At 41.5% G+C, this 18,885-nt stretch overlaps 2 protein-coding genes across 2 annotated transcripts in view; one reads left to right on the forward strand and one right to left on the reverse strand.

Annotated features, from left to right (window-relative positions):
- Positions 1-15,114: 15,114 nt before the first annotated feature.
- Positions 15,115-17,215, forward strand: nkx2.4b (NK2 homeobox 4b). Its single transcript, XM_053336550.1, has 3 exons — positions 15,115-15,274; positions 15,443-15,646; positions 16,620-17,215. Exons 1-3 carry the CDS (start codon positions 15,115-15,117, stop codon positions 17,213-17,215), a joined length of 960 nt encoding a protein of 319 aa, XP_053192525.1.
- A 1,345-nt stretch (positions 17,216-18,560) lies between these two features.
- Positions 18,561-18,885, reverse strand: part of xrn2 (5'-3' exoribonuclease 2) — a 52,558-nt gene continuing 52,233 nt past the window's right edge. Inside the window, exon 32 of the mRNA XM_053336553.1 lies at positions 18,561-18,644. Within this exon, the coding sequence (XP_053192528.1) occupies positions 18,585-18,644 (60 nt within the window). The 3' untranslated portion in view covers positions 18,561-18,584. The remainder of the gene's footprint in view (positions 18,645-18,885) is intronic.

Below are 18,885 nucleotides of genomic sequence, written 5' to 3' on the forward strand. Positions count from 1 at the left end.
TTTTTCTTTATATTTCCACAGACCAGTTTTGAGGTGTTTGTTGTCTGGTATGAAGAAATATTACAAAAGAGCACTAAATGTAGATAACTGACGCTTAAAGACAAACAATTGATAACATTTCTGCATAAGTTGAGATAATGATGAATACACAGAAAACAGAAGAAGGAAGGTTTTGGAAGGATTGGACAACTGAAAATACAGAAAAACAGCCTCACCTAGACTTGAATCTATATAAAGATTTAAATTTGCTCCACTGGCCCTGGTCAAGATCATGAACTTCATCCACCTTCTTGAAATACTAAGAAAGCAGCTGAGAGCACATCCAATCAATATCCTAAGATCCATATGAGGACCTCTGTCCTCAATCTGGAGGCTTTTAGCACATATGTTATATATATATAAATATATATCTCCTGCCTTTTACATTATTTTCAAACCTTCTACTTCTTTTTATTGATGCACAACACTTCTTACCTTATATGGCACTGATAGCTGATAATAACCCTCCTGTTGTCCTCGAGTCAAGGAAGGAAGGAAGGGAGGAAAAAGGAAGGAAAGGAGGAAGGAAGGAAGGAAAGAAGGGAGGAAGGGAGGAAGGAGGAAGGAAAGGAGGGAGGAAGGAAGGAAGGAAGGAAGGAAGGAAGGAAGGAAGGGAGAAAGGAAAAGAGGAAGGAAGTAAAGAAGGACAGAGGAAAGAAGGAAGGGAGGAAGGTAGGGGTGAGGAAAGAGAGAGAAGGAGGGAGGGAAGGAAGGAAAGAAAGAAGGAGGGAAAGAACAGTCAAAACATACGGGGAGGGGACATGAAGGTTAAAGTATGTGGAGGCTTCATCTGGCGCCCTCCGGTGGTAGAATGAAGACACTGTTTGTTCTACTGAGGGGAAACAACAGCAGTTCATGTAACAAATGCCCCCAAAAACAGCAAATGTTGGTCATGTGATTCTTGCTTGTTGTCATTATTGAGTCTGCAAAACATTAAAAAGGACACATCAGGATTTTTGTGACTTTCTGTTACATGTATACTGTTCTGATGTTGGATAGTAAATATGCTCAAAGGTCCAAAACTGGAGGTGAATGTATGTAAATGCTCACTAAATGTCAAAAGTCTGCAAGTTTGCTAAGTTACCTCTACTTTCCATATGTTGTTCTTGTATCGTATATTTCAGCTCCAAAATGTAAGTATATGTTTAAGAAGCTGGTATTTTAATTTAAGAATAAGAAAAATTAGCAAAATCCTGCTACTATAGTTTGCTTAAGTTGACTCTGGAGACAAAGGAAGCTTCCTGAAGCTGACCAATCAGAGCAGAGTGGGGGGGGTTCTTAAAGAGACAGGAGCTAAAACTGCCTATTAGAGACAGAGACTGAACTGAGGGACTGCATAAAGGACCAGTATAAAATAAATAAAGAGATTTTAACTGTTAATTATGCAAAGATATTCAAATAGAGCCCCAGAATATAAATATACACGTGGAAATGTGCAGAATATGTCCCCTCTAACTAAATGTCTGCTGTTTGCTTCCCATTTCTTACTGAGAGTCGACACTGGTTTGACCTTTATTCCCAAACATTAACCACTAAATTATTTTAATCCCAACCGTGCAACCAAGTCTTTTTCTACCTAAATTTAAGAGACTTTCCTCTCAAGAAACAAAGAAACACAACATCATAAATGCCAGTGACTCAAAAACAACATATATTTAAGTTTAAATGACTCGAAGCAACATGAGAAAGAAATCACATGATGCCAATTATACAGCGTCAAAGTCGAGTCAACACGAAACACAGTGGACTTTGCAGCTGACTACGATCATCCCCAAACCTTAACTCCTTAGTTGTTATTGTAGCCATGACGACGAAAATCACCTAACTGTCCGAGGGTAGTGACTTTAAACCACAACGCATGTTTCTCTAACCTTAAGAAAGTGATTATTTGAACCCAAAAATATGATCTTTCCTTAAACATAACCTTGTGGTTTTTGTTCCTAAGTCCAACCCTAACTTTATTTAGTTATTTTAGAACTTTATTCCTTTATTTTCAGATGTTTTGCAGCTGTCTCTAGTCTTCCAGTTTTGAGCATATTGCATTGTAAGACTTTGGTGTTCATCAGCAGCACATCCAATAATTCAATATGCAACATGATATTCTGTTTTTTATTTAATTAAATTACATTTTACTTTGTTTTTCTGCAACTTTTCCCTTATTTTGTTGATTGTCTGGTCTGAATATGAGGATCCAAGCTTTTATTTTGGTGCTTTTTTCTTAGAGTTTTGTCTTTCACATCACTTGAGAGCCCTCCACTCTCTTCCTCTCAGTGTGGAGTTATATGTTGGTGCATTTTTCTATGTTTCAGGAGCCAGGTGGTCTGGATGCCCCCCCCCCCCTCCACCTCCCATACCTCCCCTACCTCTCCCACCACCACCCCTGGCCTCCTGGTTGGAGTGGCCTGCCTTTTCAAGAGGCGTTCAGGGGGCCCAGCTGCTTGGCCTAATGCTCCTCCAGAGATCAGAGGATTAAACGGAGGGGAGATGGAAGCAGAGAAGCAGAGTCTGCAGACGGGAAATAAAAGGAAGCGACGAGGCAGGAAATGTAAAAGTAGCAAGTATGAACAGGAGGAATGATTACAGCGAGGAAAACTTCTTTTTACTATTCATATGGAGACCTGACTGCTGGGTTAAGACTGTGAACCAACTAAAAGTCTGAATATGGCAACATTTTATGTGTTTGCATGTGGATAAAAAAACAAATAGACTTAACAGACTTAACCCTTAAATACTGTTTATTTTTACATGTGAGAGCTGTAAAAACACCTGATACATATTTCTACCAGGTGGACTTTAACTAGTGTGACCCTGAATATGCAAAAAAAAATGTAAAAATGTAAATAAAATGCATCATGTTGGTTTATTTTTGTGCAGCTTATGTCTAAATTTGACTTGTGTTTATTTTAAAAAAGTTCTTCATATTCTATAAAATGTTCTTCTGGACCCCTCCCTGAGCTACTACCTTACCGTGGTGGAGGGGTTTGCGTGTCCCAATGACCCCAGGAGCTCAGTTGTCGGGGGCTTTATGCCCCTGGTAGGGTCTCCCATGGCAAACAGGTCCGGGGGGAGGGGCCAGACAAAAGGTAGCTCAGAAAACCCCGATGACGAGCAAGATAATTGGATTTTCGTGTCCCTTGCCCGGACGCGGGTCACCGGGGCCCCCCCCTGGAGCCAGGCCTGGGGGTGGGGCTCGGAGGCGAGCGCTTGGTGGCCGGGCCTTCCCCCATGGGGCCCGGCCGGGCATAGCCCGAAAAAGGGACATGGGACCCCGCTCCCACAGACCCACCACCAGTGAGAGGGGCCAAAGGGGTCGGGTGCAATGTGAGCTGGGCAGCGGCCGAAGGCGGGGACCTTGGCGGTCCGATCCTCAGCTGCAGAAGCTAGCTCTAGGGACGTGGAACGTCACCTCTCTGGTGGGGAAGGAGCCTGAGCTGGTGCGTGAGGTTGAGAAGTTCCGGCTAGATATAGTCGGCCTCACCTCGACGCACAGCAAGGGCTCTGGAACCAGTCTCCTTGAGAGGGGTTGGACTCTCGTCCACTCTGGAGTTGCCACTGGTGTCAGGCGCCGGGCAGGGGTGGCAATACTTATTGCCCCCCGGCTTGGTGCCTGTATGTTGGAGTTTACCCCGGTAGACGAGAGGGTGGCCTCCCTCCGCCTTCGGGTGGGGGGACGGATCCTGACTGTTGTTTGTGCCTATGGTCCAAACAGCACTTCAGAGTATCCAGCCTTTTTGGACTCCTTGGAGGGGGTGCTGGAAAACACTCCCCCTGGGGATTCCCTCGTTCTGCTGGGGGACTTCAACGCCCATGTTGGTAGCGACAGTGAGACCTGGAAGGGTGTGATTGGGAGGAACGGCCCCCCTGATCTGAACCCGAGTGGTGTTCTGTTATTGGACTTCTGTGCTCGTCACGGATTGTCCATAACGAACACCATGTTCAAGCATAAGGGTGTCCATATGTGCACTTGGCACCAGGACACCCTAGGCCGCAGTTCGATGATTGACTTTGTAGTCGTGTCGTCGGACTTGCGGCCGCATGTCTTGGACACTCGGGTGAAGAGAGGGGCGGAGCTGTCAACTGATCACCACCTGGTGGTGAGTTGGCTCCGATGGTGGGGGAGGATGCCGGGCAGACCTGGCAGGCCCAAACGTATTGTGAGGGTCTGCTGGGAACGTCTGGCAGAGTCTCCTGTCAGAGAGAGTTTCAACTCACACCTCCGGGAGAGCTTCGACCATGTACCGGGGGAGGCAGGGGACATTGAGTCCGAGTGGGCCATGTTCCGTGCCTCCATTGTCAAGGCGGCTGACCGGAGCTGTGGCCGCAAGGTGGTCGGTGCCTGTCGGGGCGGCAATCCCCGAACCCGCTGGTGGACACCGGCGGTGAGGGATGCCGTCAAGCTGAAGAAGGAGTCCTATAGGGCCTTTTTGGCTTGTAGGACTCCGGAGGCAGCAGACAGGTACCGGCAGACCAAGCGGAGCGCAGCTAGGGCGGTCTCTGAGGCAAAAACCCGGACATGGGAGGAGTTCGGTGAGGCCATGGAAAAAGACTTCCGGACGGCTTCGAAGAGATTCTGGACCACCATCCGGCGTCTCAGGAGGGGGAAGCAGTGCACCGTAAACACTGTGTACGGTGGGGACGGTGTGCTGCTGACCTCGACTCGGGACGTTGTGGATCGGTGGAAGGAATACTTCGAAGACCTCCTCAATCCCACCAACACGCCTTCTGGTAAGGAAGCAGGGCCTGGGGGCTTGGGTGTGGGCTCTCCTATCTCTGGGGTGGAGGTCGCCGAGGTGGTTAAAAAGCTCCTCGGTGGCAGGGCCCCGGGGGTGGATGAGATCCGCCCCGAGTTCCTCAAGGCCCTGGATGCTGTGGGGCTGTCATGGTTGACACGACTCTGCAGCATCGCGTGGACATCGGGGGCAGTGCCTCTGGATTGGCAGACTGGGGTGGTGGTCCCTCTTTTTAAGAAGGGGGACCGGAGGGTGTGTTCCAATTACAGGGGAATCACACTCCTCAGCCTCCCTGGTAAGGTCTATTCGGGGGTGCTGGAGAGGAGGGTCCGTCGGATAGTCGAATCTCGGATTCAGGAGGAGCAGTGTGGTTTTCGTCCGGGCCGTGGAACAGTGGACCAGCTCTACACCCTCTACAGGATCCTTGAGGGTGCATGGGAGTTTGCCCAACCAGTCCACATGTGTTTTGTGGACTTGGAGAAGGCATTCGACCGTGTCCCTCGGGGGATCCTGTGGGGGGTTCTCCGGGAGTATGGGGTATCGGACTCCCTGATAAGGGCCGTCCGTTCCCTGTACGACCAATGTCAGAGCTTGGTCCGCATTTCCGGCAATAAGTCGGACTTGTTTCCAGTGAGAGTTGGACTCCGCCAGGGCTGCCCTTTGTCACCGATCCTGTTCATAATTTTTATGGACAGGATTTCTAGGCGCAGCCAGGGTGTAGAGGGGGTCCGGTTTGGTGACCTCAGGATTGGGTCACTGCTTTTTGCAGATGATGTGGTCCTGTTGGCTTCATCAGACCGTGACCTCCAACTCTCACTGGATCGGTTCGCAGCCGAGTGTGAAGCGGCCGGGATGAGAATCAGCACCTCCAAATCCGAGGCCATGGTCCTCAACCGGAAAAGGGTGGAGTGCACTCTTCGGGTCGGGGACGAGATTCTGCCTCAAGTGGAGGAGTTCAAGTACCTCGGGGTCTTGTTCACGAGTGAGGGAAGGATGGAACGGGAGATCGACAGGCGGATCGGTGCGGCGTCTGCAGTAATGCGGACTCTGCACAGATCCGTCGTGGTGAAGAGAGAGCTGAGCCGAAAGGCGAAGCTCTCGATTTACCAGTCGATCTTCGTTCCTACCCTCACCTATGGTCATGAGCTTTGGGTAGTGACCGAAAGAACAAGATCGCGGGTACAAGCGGCCGAAATGAGCTTCCTCCGTAGGGTGGCTGGGCTCTCCCTTAGAGATAGGGTGAGAAGCTCAGTTATCCGGAGGGAGCTCGGAGTAGACCCGCTGCTCCTCCACGTCGAGAGGAGCCAGATGAGGTGGTTCGGGCATCTAATCAGGATGCCTCCCGGACGCCTCCCTGGTGAGGTGTTCAGGGCACGTCCCACCGGTAGGAGACCCCGGGGAAGACCCAGGACACGCTGGAGAGACTATGTCTCTCGGCTGGCCTGGGAACGCCTCGGGGTCCCCCTGGAAGAGCTGGACGAAGTGGCTGGGGAGAGGGAAGTCTGGGCTTCCCTGCTTAGGCTGCTGCCCCCGCGACCCGACCCCGGATAAGCGGCAAGAAGATGGATGGATGGATGGATGGACCAAAAAACAATGATTGCAAAGGTCTTTTTTCCTATAAATAAATAGAATACAGTCTTTTAACATTTATTAATGACTGATGGGGAATGTATGAATGTTAATTTATGTAGAGACTAATTATGAGTCAGAATATGAACAGTATGTAAAGGGTTAAACATCATTCAGGCCTTGTTCTGTGTGGAGTGAAACATCAGATATGTTATATTTTCTATCATGTTTTTCTGGTTTGAAGCTCAGAGTTGCAGCTCATCTTTTAAGTTATGAGAGAGGACTTTCCAATAAAGGAGTGCAGAGTGTTGCTTTTCACATTTCCTGCTACCTCGGACCCAAGATAACACTAGCTTACTGAGAATACCATGAACAAAAAAAAAGGGATGTAATCACTGTGAAGTAACTTATTAATGTATGGATTCCCATTTTGAAGCCTCTAGTTTGCATTCGTCCGTATTTCTGCTCGTTTCTATAAAGCTTACGGATACGGACCAAACGGAGCAGTACCACCGGAAACCACGGGGAGGCAGTGCTGCGGTCACTACTCGATACGTAGCTCTACTGAGACACGAAGAAGAAATAACAATGGAGGAACTTTTTGAGGAAAGGTTTTGTGAGTTGGTTAGAAACTTTAAACATATCGTTTTTGTCTTTTATGCAAGAGGAACATTATCAATATCTCCTCCACAGTCGCCATGTTTGTTTTTGAGTTTGTTGTTTCATAAACTTTTGACTCGGTGCTGCCCCCTGGTGGATGTTTTGGTTAACATACATGCCAACGTAAAGGAGGCATGGAAGTATGAGAGCAGTGACGGTAACATCGTTTGAAACGTACGGATTCATTTTCATACGTACGTTGAGTATAAATGGGCCCTTAGTGTGAGCTACTATAGCTACTATAAGTCTTTAAATCTAGTTAATGGAGCAATCATTTCCAATTTTAAAATGATAATCTTATTCATCTTATGAGCACACTTATTAGAAAGTCTAAACTGACTGAGACCCGAATGGCTTAACTTAGTGTTTCTAGAGAGAAGTTGGAGTCAGTTGGAGCATCTAGCAGCATTCATCGACACTTTAGCTATAAACTGTGGTAGATGCCCTTAAAATTACCCCAGGAAGGGAGGGAGGGAGGAGGGAGGGAGGGAGGAAGCAAGGAGGAAAGAAAGAGAGAGAGAAGGAGGGAGGAAGGAAAGAAGGAAAGAGGTAAGGAAAGAAGAAAGGAGGGAGGGAGGAAGGAAGAAGGAAGGAAATACAAAAAGGAAGGAAGAAAGGGGGATTGAGGGAGGAAAGAGAGAGGAAGGAAGGAAGGAAGGAAAGAAGGAAGGAAGGAAGGAAGGAACAGTCAAAACAGACGGGGTCAATTTGACCCGGGAGGACGACACAAAGGTTAAGAAATATTTTGTGTATTTTGGACTTTATGAGTTGTATCTCCACCAGGATACGTTGCCTCTATTAAGGTAGAACACAATGTGTATATGTACACACACACACACACACAGCTAACAGCTTTCCACAAAGTTGTAAATTATGCAACGTTGTGTTTTTTTTTTTTGCAAATGAGGGTCAATTGTTGAACAGGGTTTATCCTCCTTTTCTTTGAAATGAATGGAGGAGAGAAATCTAAAGGACTTAATGACACACACCTGTTTTCACTCGAGCTAAACGAGCAAATCATCAACACATACTAACATCAAAAACTGGAAAATAAGAGTAAATAGTGCTAATTTGGCTACAACGTTACATATTAAGTGATCAAATTTAGGAAACTCCAAATCCTTTTCTATAGTTGGTCATGAGAAAAATAAAATAAAGCAAATAATAGATCCAGAAATACCGACTTCTAAACATTATCATCATCATTATTATTATCATTATTATCAGCAGCAGCATTTTGATTCATACCGATCACTAAAATGTTTTGGATTTTCGCCTCAAGTGGAGAATAAATGTGTTGAAGAGGTTAATGTGTTGAACTGTCGGGTTATTAAAGCTGCACAATCTGCTGACTGATGTTATTTCATACAACAACCAAACCATCAATGACTTCCTGCCCTCCACAGTGCATTATGGGACATGTATGCCCCCCGAGCCTGGAGGTACTCGACACACATCCAAACAGGAAACAGGTTATTTAATATCTGTGTGTGTGTGTGTGTGTGTGTGTGTGTGTGTGTGTGTGTGTGTGTGTGTGGACCAGGAGACCCATACATATACACATTTTGTTCTACCTTCTACCTTAATAGGGGAAACGTATCTTTGTGGAGATACAACTCATTAAATCCAAAATACACTAAATATTTCTTAACTTCCTGTCGTCCTCCCGGGTCAAATTGACCCTGTCTGTTTTGACTGTTCCTTCTTTCCCACTTTCCTTCCTCTCTCTTTCCTCCCTTGATCCCCCTTTCTTCCTTCCCTTCTGTCCTTCCTTCCTTCCTTCCTCCCTCCCTCACTCCCTCCCTCCCTCCTACCTTCCTTCCTTCTTTCCTCCGTCCTTCCTTCCTTATCTTCCTCCCTTCCTTCTTTCCTCCCTCCATCCCCCTTTCTTTCTTCCCTTCTGTCCTTCCTTCCTCCCTCCCTCCTTCTCTCTTTCTTTCCTTCCTCCCTTCCTCCTTTCCTCCCTCCTTCTTCCGTCCTTCCTTCCTCCCTCACCTTTTCCCTTCCTTCCTCCCTCCCTCCTTCTCTCTTTCTTTCCTCATTAACTTTCTAAAGAATACAGCTGCTAAACACCACATCTGTGGAATCACCAACAAGTATTCAATAACTTACGTGTATTTTTATTCTTTATTTTCCATCAACAACTTCTACAAAGTCACTTTTATCCTCCTCAGGTCCAGACAACAACAGCTAATTAAAATAACATTAGCCAAAAAAAAAGATGTTTGCCTAATTACAGTGTTATAAAGTATTTCTCAGCTATGAACAGTGGAATTATAGTTGTTAACAAAGACATTAATAAAAACACAAAAAGGCTAAATGAGGAGAGTTAAACAGTAAAAATAATAACAAATTCCCAAACTACAAAACCAAAAGTAAAAACTGATCAGAGGACAGAAAACACTAAACTATTTTAATTTCACCTCCACAGTCAAACAGTGAAGAATGAACCTGCTGCTCTGTGTGATGTTTTCTTCTCAGCAGCGACTCTGTAAGAAAATCACAGTTATTATCAGACGAGGTAAAAAAAGAAAAACAGCATGAAGAGAGAATAATAAACATTTCTATGTGCTGATGTCATCATAAACTCACTAGAAACATTCATAAGGATTAAAAAAACATATATTTAACCATTCTGTTGTCCTCGAGTCAAGGAAGGATCCTTCCTTCCTTGACTCGAGGAGGGAGGAAGGGAGGAAGGGAGGATGAAAGGAAAGGAGGGAGGAAGGGAGGAAGAAGGAGGGAAGGGAGGAAAGGAGGAAGGAAGAAGGAAGGGGGGAGGAAAGAAGGAAGGAAGAAGGAAGGGGGGAGGAAAGAAGGAAGGAAGGAAGGAAGGAAGGAAGAAAGGAAAGAAAGAAGAAAGGAAGGTAGGAGGGAGGAAAGAAAGAGAGAAGGAGGGAGGAAGGGAGGAAGGAAAGAGGTAAGGAAAGAAGGAGGGAGGGAGGGAGGAAGGAAGGAAGGACAGAAGGAAAGAGGTAAGGAAGGAAAGAAGGAGGGAGGGAGGAAGAAAGAGGGATCGAGGGAGGAAAGAAACAACAGTCAAAACAGACGGACGACAGGAAGGTTAAAGGTTTTTTTTCTTATTGGCGTGTTTATATTCAAACTCTGATATATTTTATTCCTCTGTCCTGTGTATATATATATATATTTTATCCAAAACCTTAAAAGTCTCTTTAGAAACATCTCAACACTTTATTATAACGTAAAACACTCAACACACTTCAGCACCAAGTCAACAAGAACCACATTCCTGCACATGCTCAGTAGAGTCTGAGTCACACTGAACTACGGAACCCAGGAAGCTGTTGCCTAGGTAACAGCTAATGGGGATCCAAATAAACTAAACTAAACTAAACTGAACTGAACTCTGGAGACTTAAAACAGGATCAGTTATTAATCAGTTATTAGTCTGTGGAACCGTTATAAACTAACTAACATGATCAAACTCTTTATAATGAAGCAACAAGTCAACCAGAGCAGAGATGTGACTTATCAACATGTTTTTAATAGTTTTTGGACAATAAGAGAGATTTACAGGACAGAGGAAGAAAGAAGATATATCAGACTTTGGATAAACCATAAAGTCTGTTAACTACTTTCTTGATTAATTTATTATGCACCTTATGTCAATGCACTGTTAGCACTCGTGTGTTTTTGCACTAGTCTTTTTCTTTCTTGTCTTGTTATGTGTTATATGTACTGTAGCAGCCTGTATGGTCCAAGACAAATTTCCTTCGGGACTAAATAAAGAAATCTTGAATCTTGAATCTTGAATTGTTTAGTCTATTAAAAGTTACAAAGTGGTGAAAAATAAATCCCAAAGCTCAGGATGCAACTCAAAGACATTCAGTTACTATGGAAACCAAAAAATGTTCATATTTAAGACGTTGAAACAAGAACATTTTGGGTTTTTTTTCCTTTAAAAGAAAAGAGACTCAAACCAATTATCAGTCAACTGTCAAAATAATATAAAATCCCAATTTAACTCAATATAAAATAATTTGTAACCTCGCTGCATTAAAACTTTTGATTAAGGCTAATAAATGATTTCAGGTCATTTCAACTCACAACTAAGTTTCTCCAACTTAAAAAGACCAAGTTCACATGACTTACTGCTTTGTTCTGGGAACTCAGGTAAACTCAACTCACCTTTAAATCAGGATAATATAACTGAACATCAGATCAATGTTGGTTTGGCTCAAAAATCACAAAAATCACAATAATCACAATTATATTTGCAATTTTCAAGCTACTCAAATACACATTAAAATAATCTATAGATAAAAAACTAAGTATATTATGTATCAGGGATATTAAAGCAGATTATTAGTTTATAATTGATAATATCATACAGACATTATAACTTTATAGTGATAACAGTAGAAACTAAAGTGAAGGTAAGACACTATAAACTAACTTTAGAACAATTATTAGTCTCTATAAAATGATTATGATATTATAACAATGAATAAAAACATAATTAAGCATCTTATTATTAAGAGAAGAGACATTATAAATGATAGCAGAGTAACTTTACAGCAGCAGAGGCATTATAAGATATTATATTATTATATCACTTTAGACTAATGATTAGTTTTTTATAATTAATTAATTAATTAACAATATTTAGCATTCTGTAATTATAAGTCAGTAGTATCACTGAGACATTAGGGTGCCAAACATGCGGCCCGTGGGCCAGAACCGGCCTGCAGAGGGGTCTAATCCGGCCCCCACTGGATAACAAAGTAAGTATTTTTCCATCCTGACCAAAATACATTCCTCTAAAAAAATAATTAATACATCTTATGATCATATTTAAAATATTTATATATTTAACATTGAGGAAAATGTTTCAGCAGCTTCTGTTTAAAATAATCTGAAAGACTGAAACATGTGCACATATGTTTCTTTAAACATCTCAGGCTGTTCATGTGTTTTGTAAATAGATGGTTTATTATACTAAAGTTATATTATATATTATGTTATATATTATTAGTGGGTTATATTATATATTATGTTATATATTATTAGTGGGTTATTACGCAATGCTTTAACTGGTCTGGCCCCCCTCGGCTCAAATTTAGCTTCATGTGGCCTTTGAACTAAACTTAGTTTGACTCTCCTGCTGTAAGTCATATATTATATATTATATATTATATATTATATATTATAAGTAAGACATTAAACACTCATTAAAGCACTAAAACTGACTTTAGACTGATAAAAGCCTCTATAGGAATATTATATTATCATCAGAATAAAACACTAATTATGTCAGTGATAGCTACTAACATTATAGTGATATTAAATGACATATTAAGAAGAGTTGAAAACCCTTTTTTAAATGAATTAAAATGACAAACTCATTGTGGACTAATTATAAATATCTCTCTCTATATATGTTATAATATAAAAACTAAAAGCCACCATTCAGTCTCCTATAATTAAATCAGTATTACTCACTAAGACAGTATAAGTGATAACAGGTAACTTTAGTAATGATATAATAGACTATAATATACTATATATTATTATAAATGTTTTTAAATAAGATGTTAAACACGCATTAAAGCACTAAAAGTCACTTTAGACTGATAACAGACTCTGTAGTAATATTATATTATATTATCATCATAAACAGTATAAGTAGTAGAGTTTAGAGAACCAGAGGATTAAATTAAATATAAACTACTTTAACATCAGAGTGAAATCAAAAAGGACAAATTATAAGAATTCAAAACGCTTTAAAGTTAAACACTTACTGTAGATTAATTATTAGTCTCTATTTTAATATTATAAGAACTAAAAACTATCATTTAATCTGCTATAATTAAATCAGTATGATGGAAACATTAGAGGAGATTATCAGAGGCAGATTTTATTTTATAGAGATTAAAACGCTCCTCACTTTAATTCTAAAGGAAATAAATCCAACTATCACTAAACATCTGTAAACATCTGCTCATGAATCCTTACATTCAATCTGGAGGGCTTCTCTCCGGTAGGTCTCCGGTGGGTCTCCGGTGATTCCCGGTCGTTCCCGCTGCTGGTCCCTCACCGGAGAGCCACCGGCAGCAGCGGCTCAGTTTTTAATCCTCAGCCTGAAAAACCACAAAGTTTAGTGACGTGCCGGTGATGCAGCAGGTCAGCAGGTGATTGGCTGCTCGGACTGAGAGCAGCGAGCGCGAGGACTCAACTCCAACCTGCACGTGAGTGTAAAGGTGGACTCCTGTCTGTCCGCGAGGAACCCGGAAAAGCGCGAAGCACGGAGCGCGAGGAAACCATGAGGTGAAAAAGTTTAAATCTACTCAAAAGTTTATTATGAATTAAAAAAAACATTTAAAGTTAAATTTAAAGTCAGAACTGTGAAGAAAAATTTATATAGATGGAAAAAAAGCGATTAATTAGTTTATAATGTATAGATTAAAGTCAATAAATGTAGAAAAAATAGTGATTTAAGAAATTGGAGGGGTTTTTTTCTTTAATAGTTTAAAATGTATTTAGAATAAAACCCAACCCAACCTAACCCAAAAATAAATAGAGTAGAATAAATCAAAGAGTATAAACCTGCTCTGTGTGAAAAGAGCCGTGTGATGACTTTAGTTAAAGATTGATTAAATGTTGATAATAAATAATAAATAATAAATACAGCTAGTAAAATATAGCTTTAGTCTGTTAAAGGAGAAATTACGCTTCAGAAGCTAGAAGTTAATAAAGCTTTAACAAACACGCACGAGGCCTTTATTCATTAAAATAAATGATTAAAAAAGAAATAATTAAATCCATCAGGATATAAACAGGCCTACTAAATGAAACAGTCATTTCTGTGGATGTTATAAAACTAGAAATTCACTTTGAGAACAGAAGAAGAAGACAAAAAAGACTAAAGTGAGATGAAAGCTGTTCACTAAATATAATTTAACGTCAGAATAAGTTTAATATTTAGTATTTTTATAAGCTTTTATGTTTTAAAGCGGGAATTTATTTTACAGTCTGAACTTTTCTTGTTGCAGACTGTAAAGAGTTAAACTTTAAATCATATTTAATAAACTAAATGTTCCAGTTAGTTTACAGGACGAGGCGCTTTAACTGAGGAGAGAGTTTAAATGAAAGAGTAGAATTAAAATAACTCAACATAAGAAACATTTCATAAGAAACTAATCCAATAAATTAAAGTTTATAAGCAGTAAAGTCAGTTTCCGGTCATTCCTGCTGATAGAGGCAGAATAGAAACCTGGAGCTGAATCCATTGGCGCGTAATTTGGAAACGAAACGAACTCTCATGTTTTATACAAAATGAAGTTGGAGGGAAAAAATCTGAATCAGCTTTAAAAAGTTTAACACAGAAAACTGAAGCGGAAACTGATTTTCCACAAGTTACAGTTTCATCTACAGGAAGTCAAAGCTCCAGAAGTTTATCACCACAGCAACGCGTAAACCCAAACTGGAGCTTTGATTCCCTTCACACTGATTTTACCTCTTTATTCACCTTTAAAGTAGATGAAGTTGAGCCATAAACCTCCACCCTGCTTCCATTTCCTGTGACAGAAAGCATCTTTTTATACACCTGCATGTTTTCCTCTATGATCGATAATAAAGGCCTCTAACAGGTGGAGGGCTGACAGGTGATCAAACAGCTGATTTCACCTCATTAAAACTGATTTACGGTCATTTTTAAACACATCTGGATGATATAGAGGAGTTTATGTCATTAGGAAGATGCTTTTTTGGGGGCTTACTTATCAGACAGATGTTTGAGTTTGAAGGAATTTGAGGTTTTCTGCTTTGGTTAAATCTTCTAAACTAAACAACAGAAGAAGAAGAAGAAGAAGAAGAAAGTATAGGTCCAAACCATTTCTCTCTCTCCTCTTACCTCTCTGTCTGTCTCTCTTTCTGTCTGTCTGTCACTTGTCATTGTTGGCTGCTGAGCTCGCGTCGCTCCGCCCCTCCATGTGTCGGAGTCTGAGTCCGGCAGGGGGATAAGGGGGCAACTCGACTCCTCCTGCAGCCGATCAGCTGGACTCCTTCCCAGGCAGAAACAGGCAGCAAGAAGCCGGAGGGGAGGGAGGGGGAAGCCGGACAGACCCCGAGCACATCCAGGCAAAGAGGCCGCACCATGTCCTTGAGCCCAAAACACTCCACTCCCTTCTCAGTGACAGACATTTTGAGCCCGATGGAGGACAGCTACCGGAGGTTTGGAGGTATGGATCACAGCGCAGCGGGGAGCCTCGGGACCCCGCTGGGCGCCTACCGGCAGACCCAAGTCTCCCAGCCGGGTATGCAGCACCAACAGCAGCCGCAGCAGCAACATCAGCAACATCAACATCAACATCAACCACCACCTCATCTCCACCATCATCACCACCACCATCACCATCACCTCCTGTCCTCCTCCTCGTCTTCTTCATCTTCATCCTCCTCCTCTTCCTCAGCAGCAGCAGCAGCAGCGGCGGCCGCGGCTCTGGGTCACGGCGGGCCTTATCATCATCATGTGTCCCACGGGGTGCCGCAGTTTTCCGGGGCCGTCGGAGGGTTTTGTAACGGAGGCATCGGGAACGTGGGAGAGCTGCCGTCCTACCAGGAGACGGTGAGAGGTGGAGGAGCTGCAGCTGCGTGGTACAGCAACCCCGAGCCAAGATACCCCACAAGTAAGAAGCGACTGAATTTAAAAAAGTTAAATTTTTAATTTAATAAGGAGAAAATGTGATCTGTTGTCTTCTGATTTATACGGAAAGCGATAAGGGAACTTTATTCATCCCCATAGGAGGGAATTAAAATTGACACAGCACCTCCAAGTAAAAACTAAATTAAATTAAATAAAGTATATATAGAATAAATATACCAAACATTATTGTAGGTGGGAGCTTTGCCGTTTACGCACCATTGATTTAAATCTTTACAATGTTTATAAAGTGTGTATAAACTATAAACTCCTTATTTCTCAACAATAATATAATAAATATCCAAAATCTAAAACTGGCCTTTTATAGAATTAAGCTTCTTTAATTTAATTGCTTTAAAGTCACAAAGTTTAGTTATTTAACGTGTTATAATTACGGTAATTAATCACAATATAATAACTATAAAGTGACTATAGTATTAACTCTTAATACCTTTCCTTTCTGCCTCTTAATAATAATAATAATGATAATAATAAATAGCTCGGTTTGTTTTAATTTCTCAACAGTGAGACAATAAATCGGCCTTTTACAGAATTAAGATTTTATGACTTTAAAGTAATTACATTTATAAAGTTTCCTATTTAAAATGCGTGATTGCAGTAATTAATACGTTTAATCACAATATAATGACTAGTATATTGTAAACTATTAATAACATTACTTTCAGCCTGTTAAGAATAGTAATAATAATAAATAGCTCATACTTTGTGATAATTGGATTTAATCCGAGAGCCTTTATAATAAAAAGCAAGAGGTGAATTTGTTGTCTTGGAGATTATTACTTATTTAATTTCTACATTTAGTCAAAGTTTTAATTCATCAGTATTTAACTGGACCATCCGGATCATTGCAGATAAATTTAAAGATGTGATTAATGATTAATGCTATTTCATATTTTATTAACTTTAAATTCTTCGGTGTTGGTTATTGCTCCTCTAAGTCTCCAGATTCATGGGCCCCTCCGGCGGGATGAACATGTCCGGGATGGTTGGCAGTCTGACCGGGATGGACTCCACCGGGAAGTCCATGGTGACTCTGCACGCGGCGCCCCGCAGGAAGCGCAGGGTGCTGTTCTCCCAGGCTCAGGTCTACGAGCTCGAGCGACGCTTCAAGCAACAGAAATACCTGTCCGCCCCGGAGAGGGAGCACCTGGCCGGACTCATCCACCTCACCCCCAACCAGGTCAAGATCTGGTTCCAAAACCATCGATACAAGCTGAAGAGGCAAGTTAAAGACAAAGCGGCCCAGCAGCTGCAGCAGGACGGAAGCGGGTCCCCGGTTCTCTCTAAGAACGGTAAAACCTGCAGGACCGACTCCAGCGGGTCAAACCAGACCGAGAACAGACAGAGCAGCTCGGGGGAAGCTTTGACTGTGACCCCCCCTCTACAGCAGCAGCAGCAGCATCAGCAGCATCAGGTGAACCAGCTGTCGTCCACAGAGGAACTGGAGGATTTGTCCCCCAGTCCGCCGATGGGACTCATTGAGTACACCAACAGCATGATCGGCTCCAATTTACTGTACGGGAGAACTTGGTAGGGAGGCCGGCATGCTGACAGGCGGGATCCGGCCTGTAGGAGATCATTCCCGGGTTGGATTTTTCTTTTTTTGGGGGGGAGGAGAACCGGCTGGAGAACTGCTTTTATAAAAATATGTTTCCGTGCGTAAAGCTCTGGTTCCTTTTACGCACAGCTCCGGTTCCCTTTACGCACAGCTCCGGGACAGAACGGACACTTCACGCTCAGTGGGTTTTTTGAGCATTAAAAAAAGTGCAAAAATAAATTGTATATTAGAAGCTTGAACCAGGCTGAATGTTACTGATAATGTTATTACTCTCTCTCTCTCTCTCTTCTTCTTCAGAGCGAAATATTTGTTATAGTCTTTTTTTTTTTTTTTTTTTTTTTTTTGGTTAAATGACGGAAGTGACTCGCTGCTGCGTTTAAGGTCAGGAAACAAAAAACAGACAAAAATAAAAATTCTGAAGTGTGAGATTGAGGAAGCTCGCTCACTGTGCTTCCCTTTAACTTCACACAGGTTAAAGTATCAGCAGGTTTACATGTGAAACTAAAACAAGGTGAAGCAATAGAGGCCTTTATAAAGAACAGGAGGAATGTCATTAAAACTTCTTTTTTTTTTCTCTCTACCAGTAAACACATCATCATATTCTCATTTTGGACATTTTCACGTTTATTTTTTCTCTCTGTGGAGCCTGAAGGAAACATTTTGTATTTTTTTAATTCTGTGTTTTAAAGGATAACTAACAGCAGGTGTGACTCTCTCCAGATGTTAAACGCTAAATGTTCCCAAATATTCACCAAAAAACATCAAATCATCAAAATAATCATCTGCAGTCAAAGTTTCTGCAGCTGAATCTAAAAACGACTCAAAAATCATCACTTTTCTTTCTTTTCTTTTTTTTTATGTGAAGAAATCTTGATTCTCTTCTTTTTGGAAAATTTATTAAAAACACAAATTTCTTTTTTTTTTTTTTGCTTCTGAGTTTAGAGTCGAATTTATTAAAAAAAATATTTCCTTCATCTTAAAAGATAAAAGACACATTTCTGTAAAACAAATACAACAATCCCATCATCATCATCAGCATCATCATCATCAGTGTTGAAGATTTCTCTCAGAAGTAAAACAGACTGGGACAGGAAGTAGTGCTCAACACTCACTTGTATTTTACAAGTTTTAGTTTTACAGGCGGATCGTCTTAAAAATCACAAATTTACGTAATAAGCTTCTTTTCTTTTTTTTTTTTTAAAGTAGAATAAAAAGGAAAAAAAATAATTCATTGTACAAGACGACAATAAAATGAAGAAAAAAAAAAAGATGACTTGTCCCCCCCTTAAAAATCGACGAGCCCCCCCCACACACCCCTCCCCTCCTAAAGTCCAACAGGGTGAGTTCAGTAGTTGTATCTTCTGGAGGGGGGAGGAGGAGGGTATCCTCTGCCCGCGTTATAACCCTGAAACACAAAATAAAATACACAAGATCAACATTTTAAATTATATTACAGATTAATTAAAGATAATAATTACAAGCAGAGTGAAATTACAGATTTTACACATTTCATCAAATTGATTTTAAACTCATTTTTTATTGTCACATTATTGAAATAAATGAATAATTAAAACAGATGCTTTTATGTTGAAAATGCAAAAAAACCAACCTGATTTCCTGTTTTTATAAATGATCACTTTTGAGGT

Source organism: Scomber japonicus, chromosome 17 (genome assembly GCF_027409825.1).
Source record: "Scomber japonicus isolate fScoJap1 chromosome 17, fScoJap1.pri, whole genome shotgun sequence".
NCBI classification, from domain to species: Eukaryota; Metazoa; Chordata; class Actinopteri; order Scombriformes; family Scombridae; genus Scomber; species Scomber japonicus.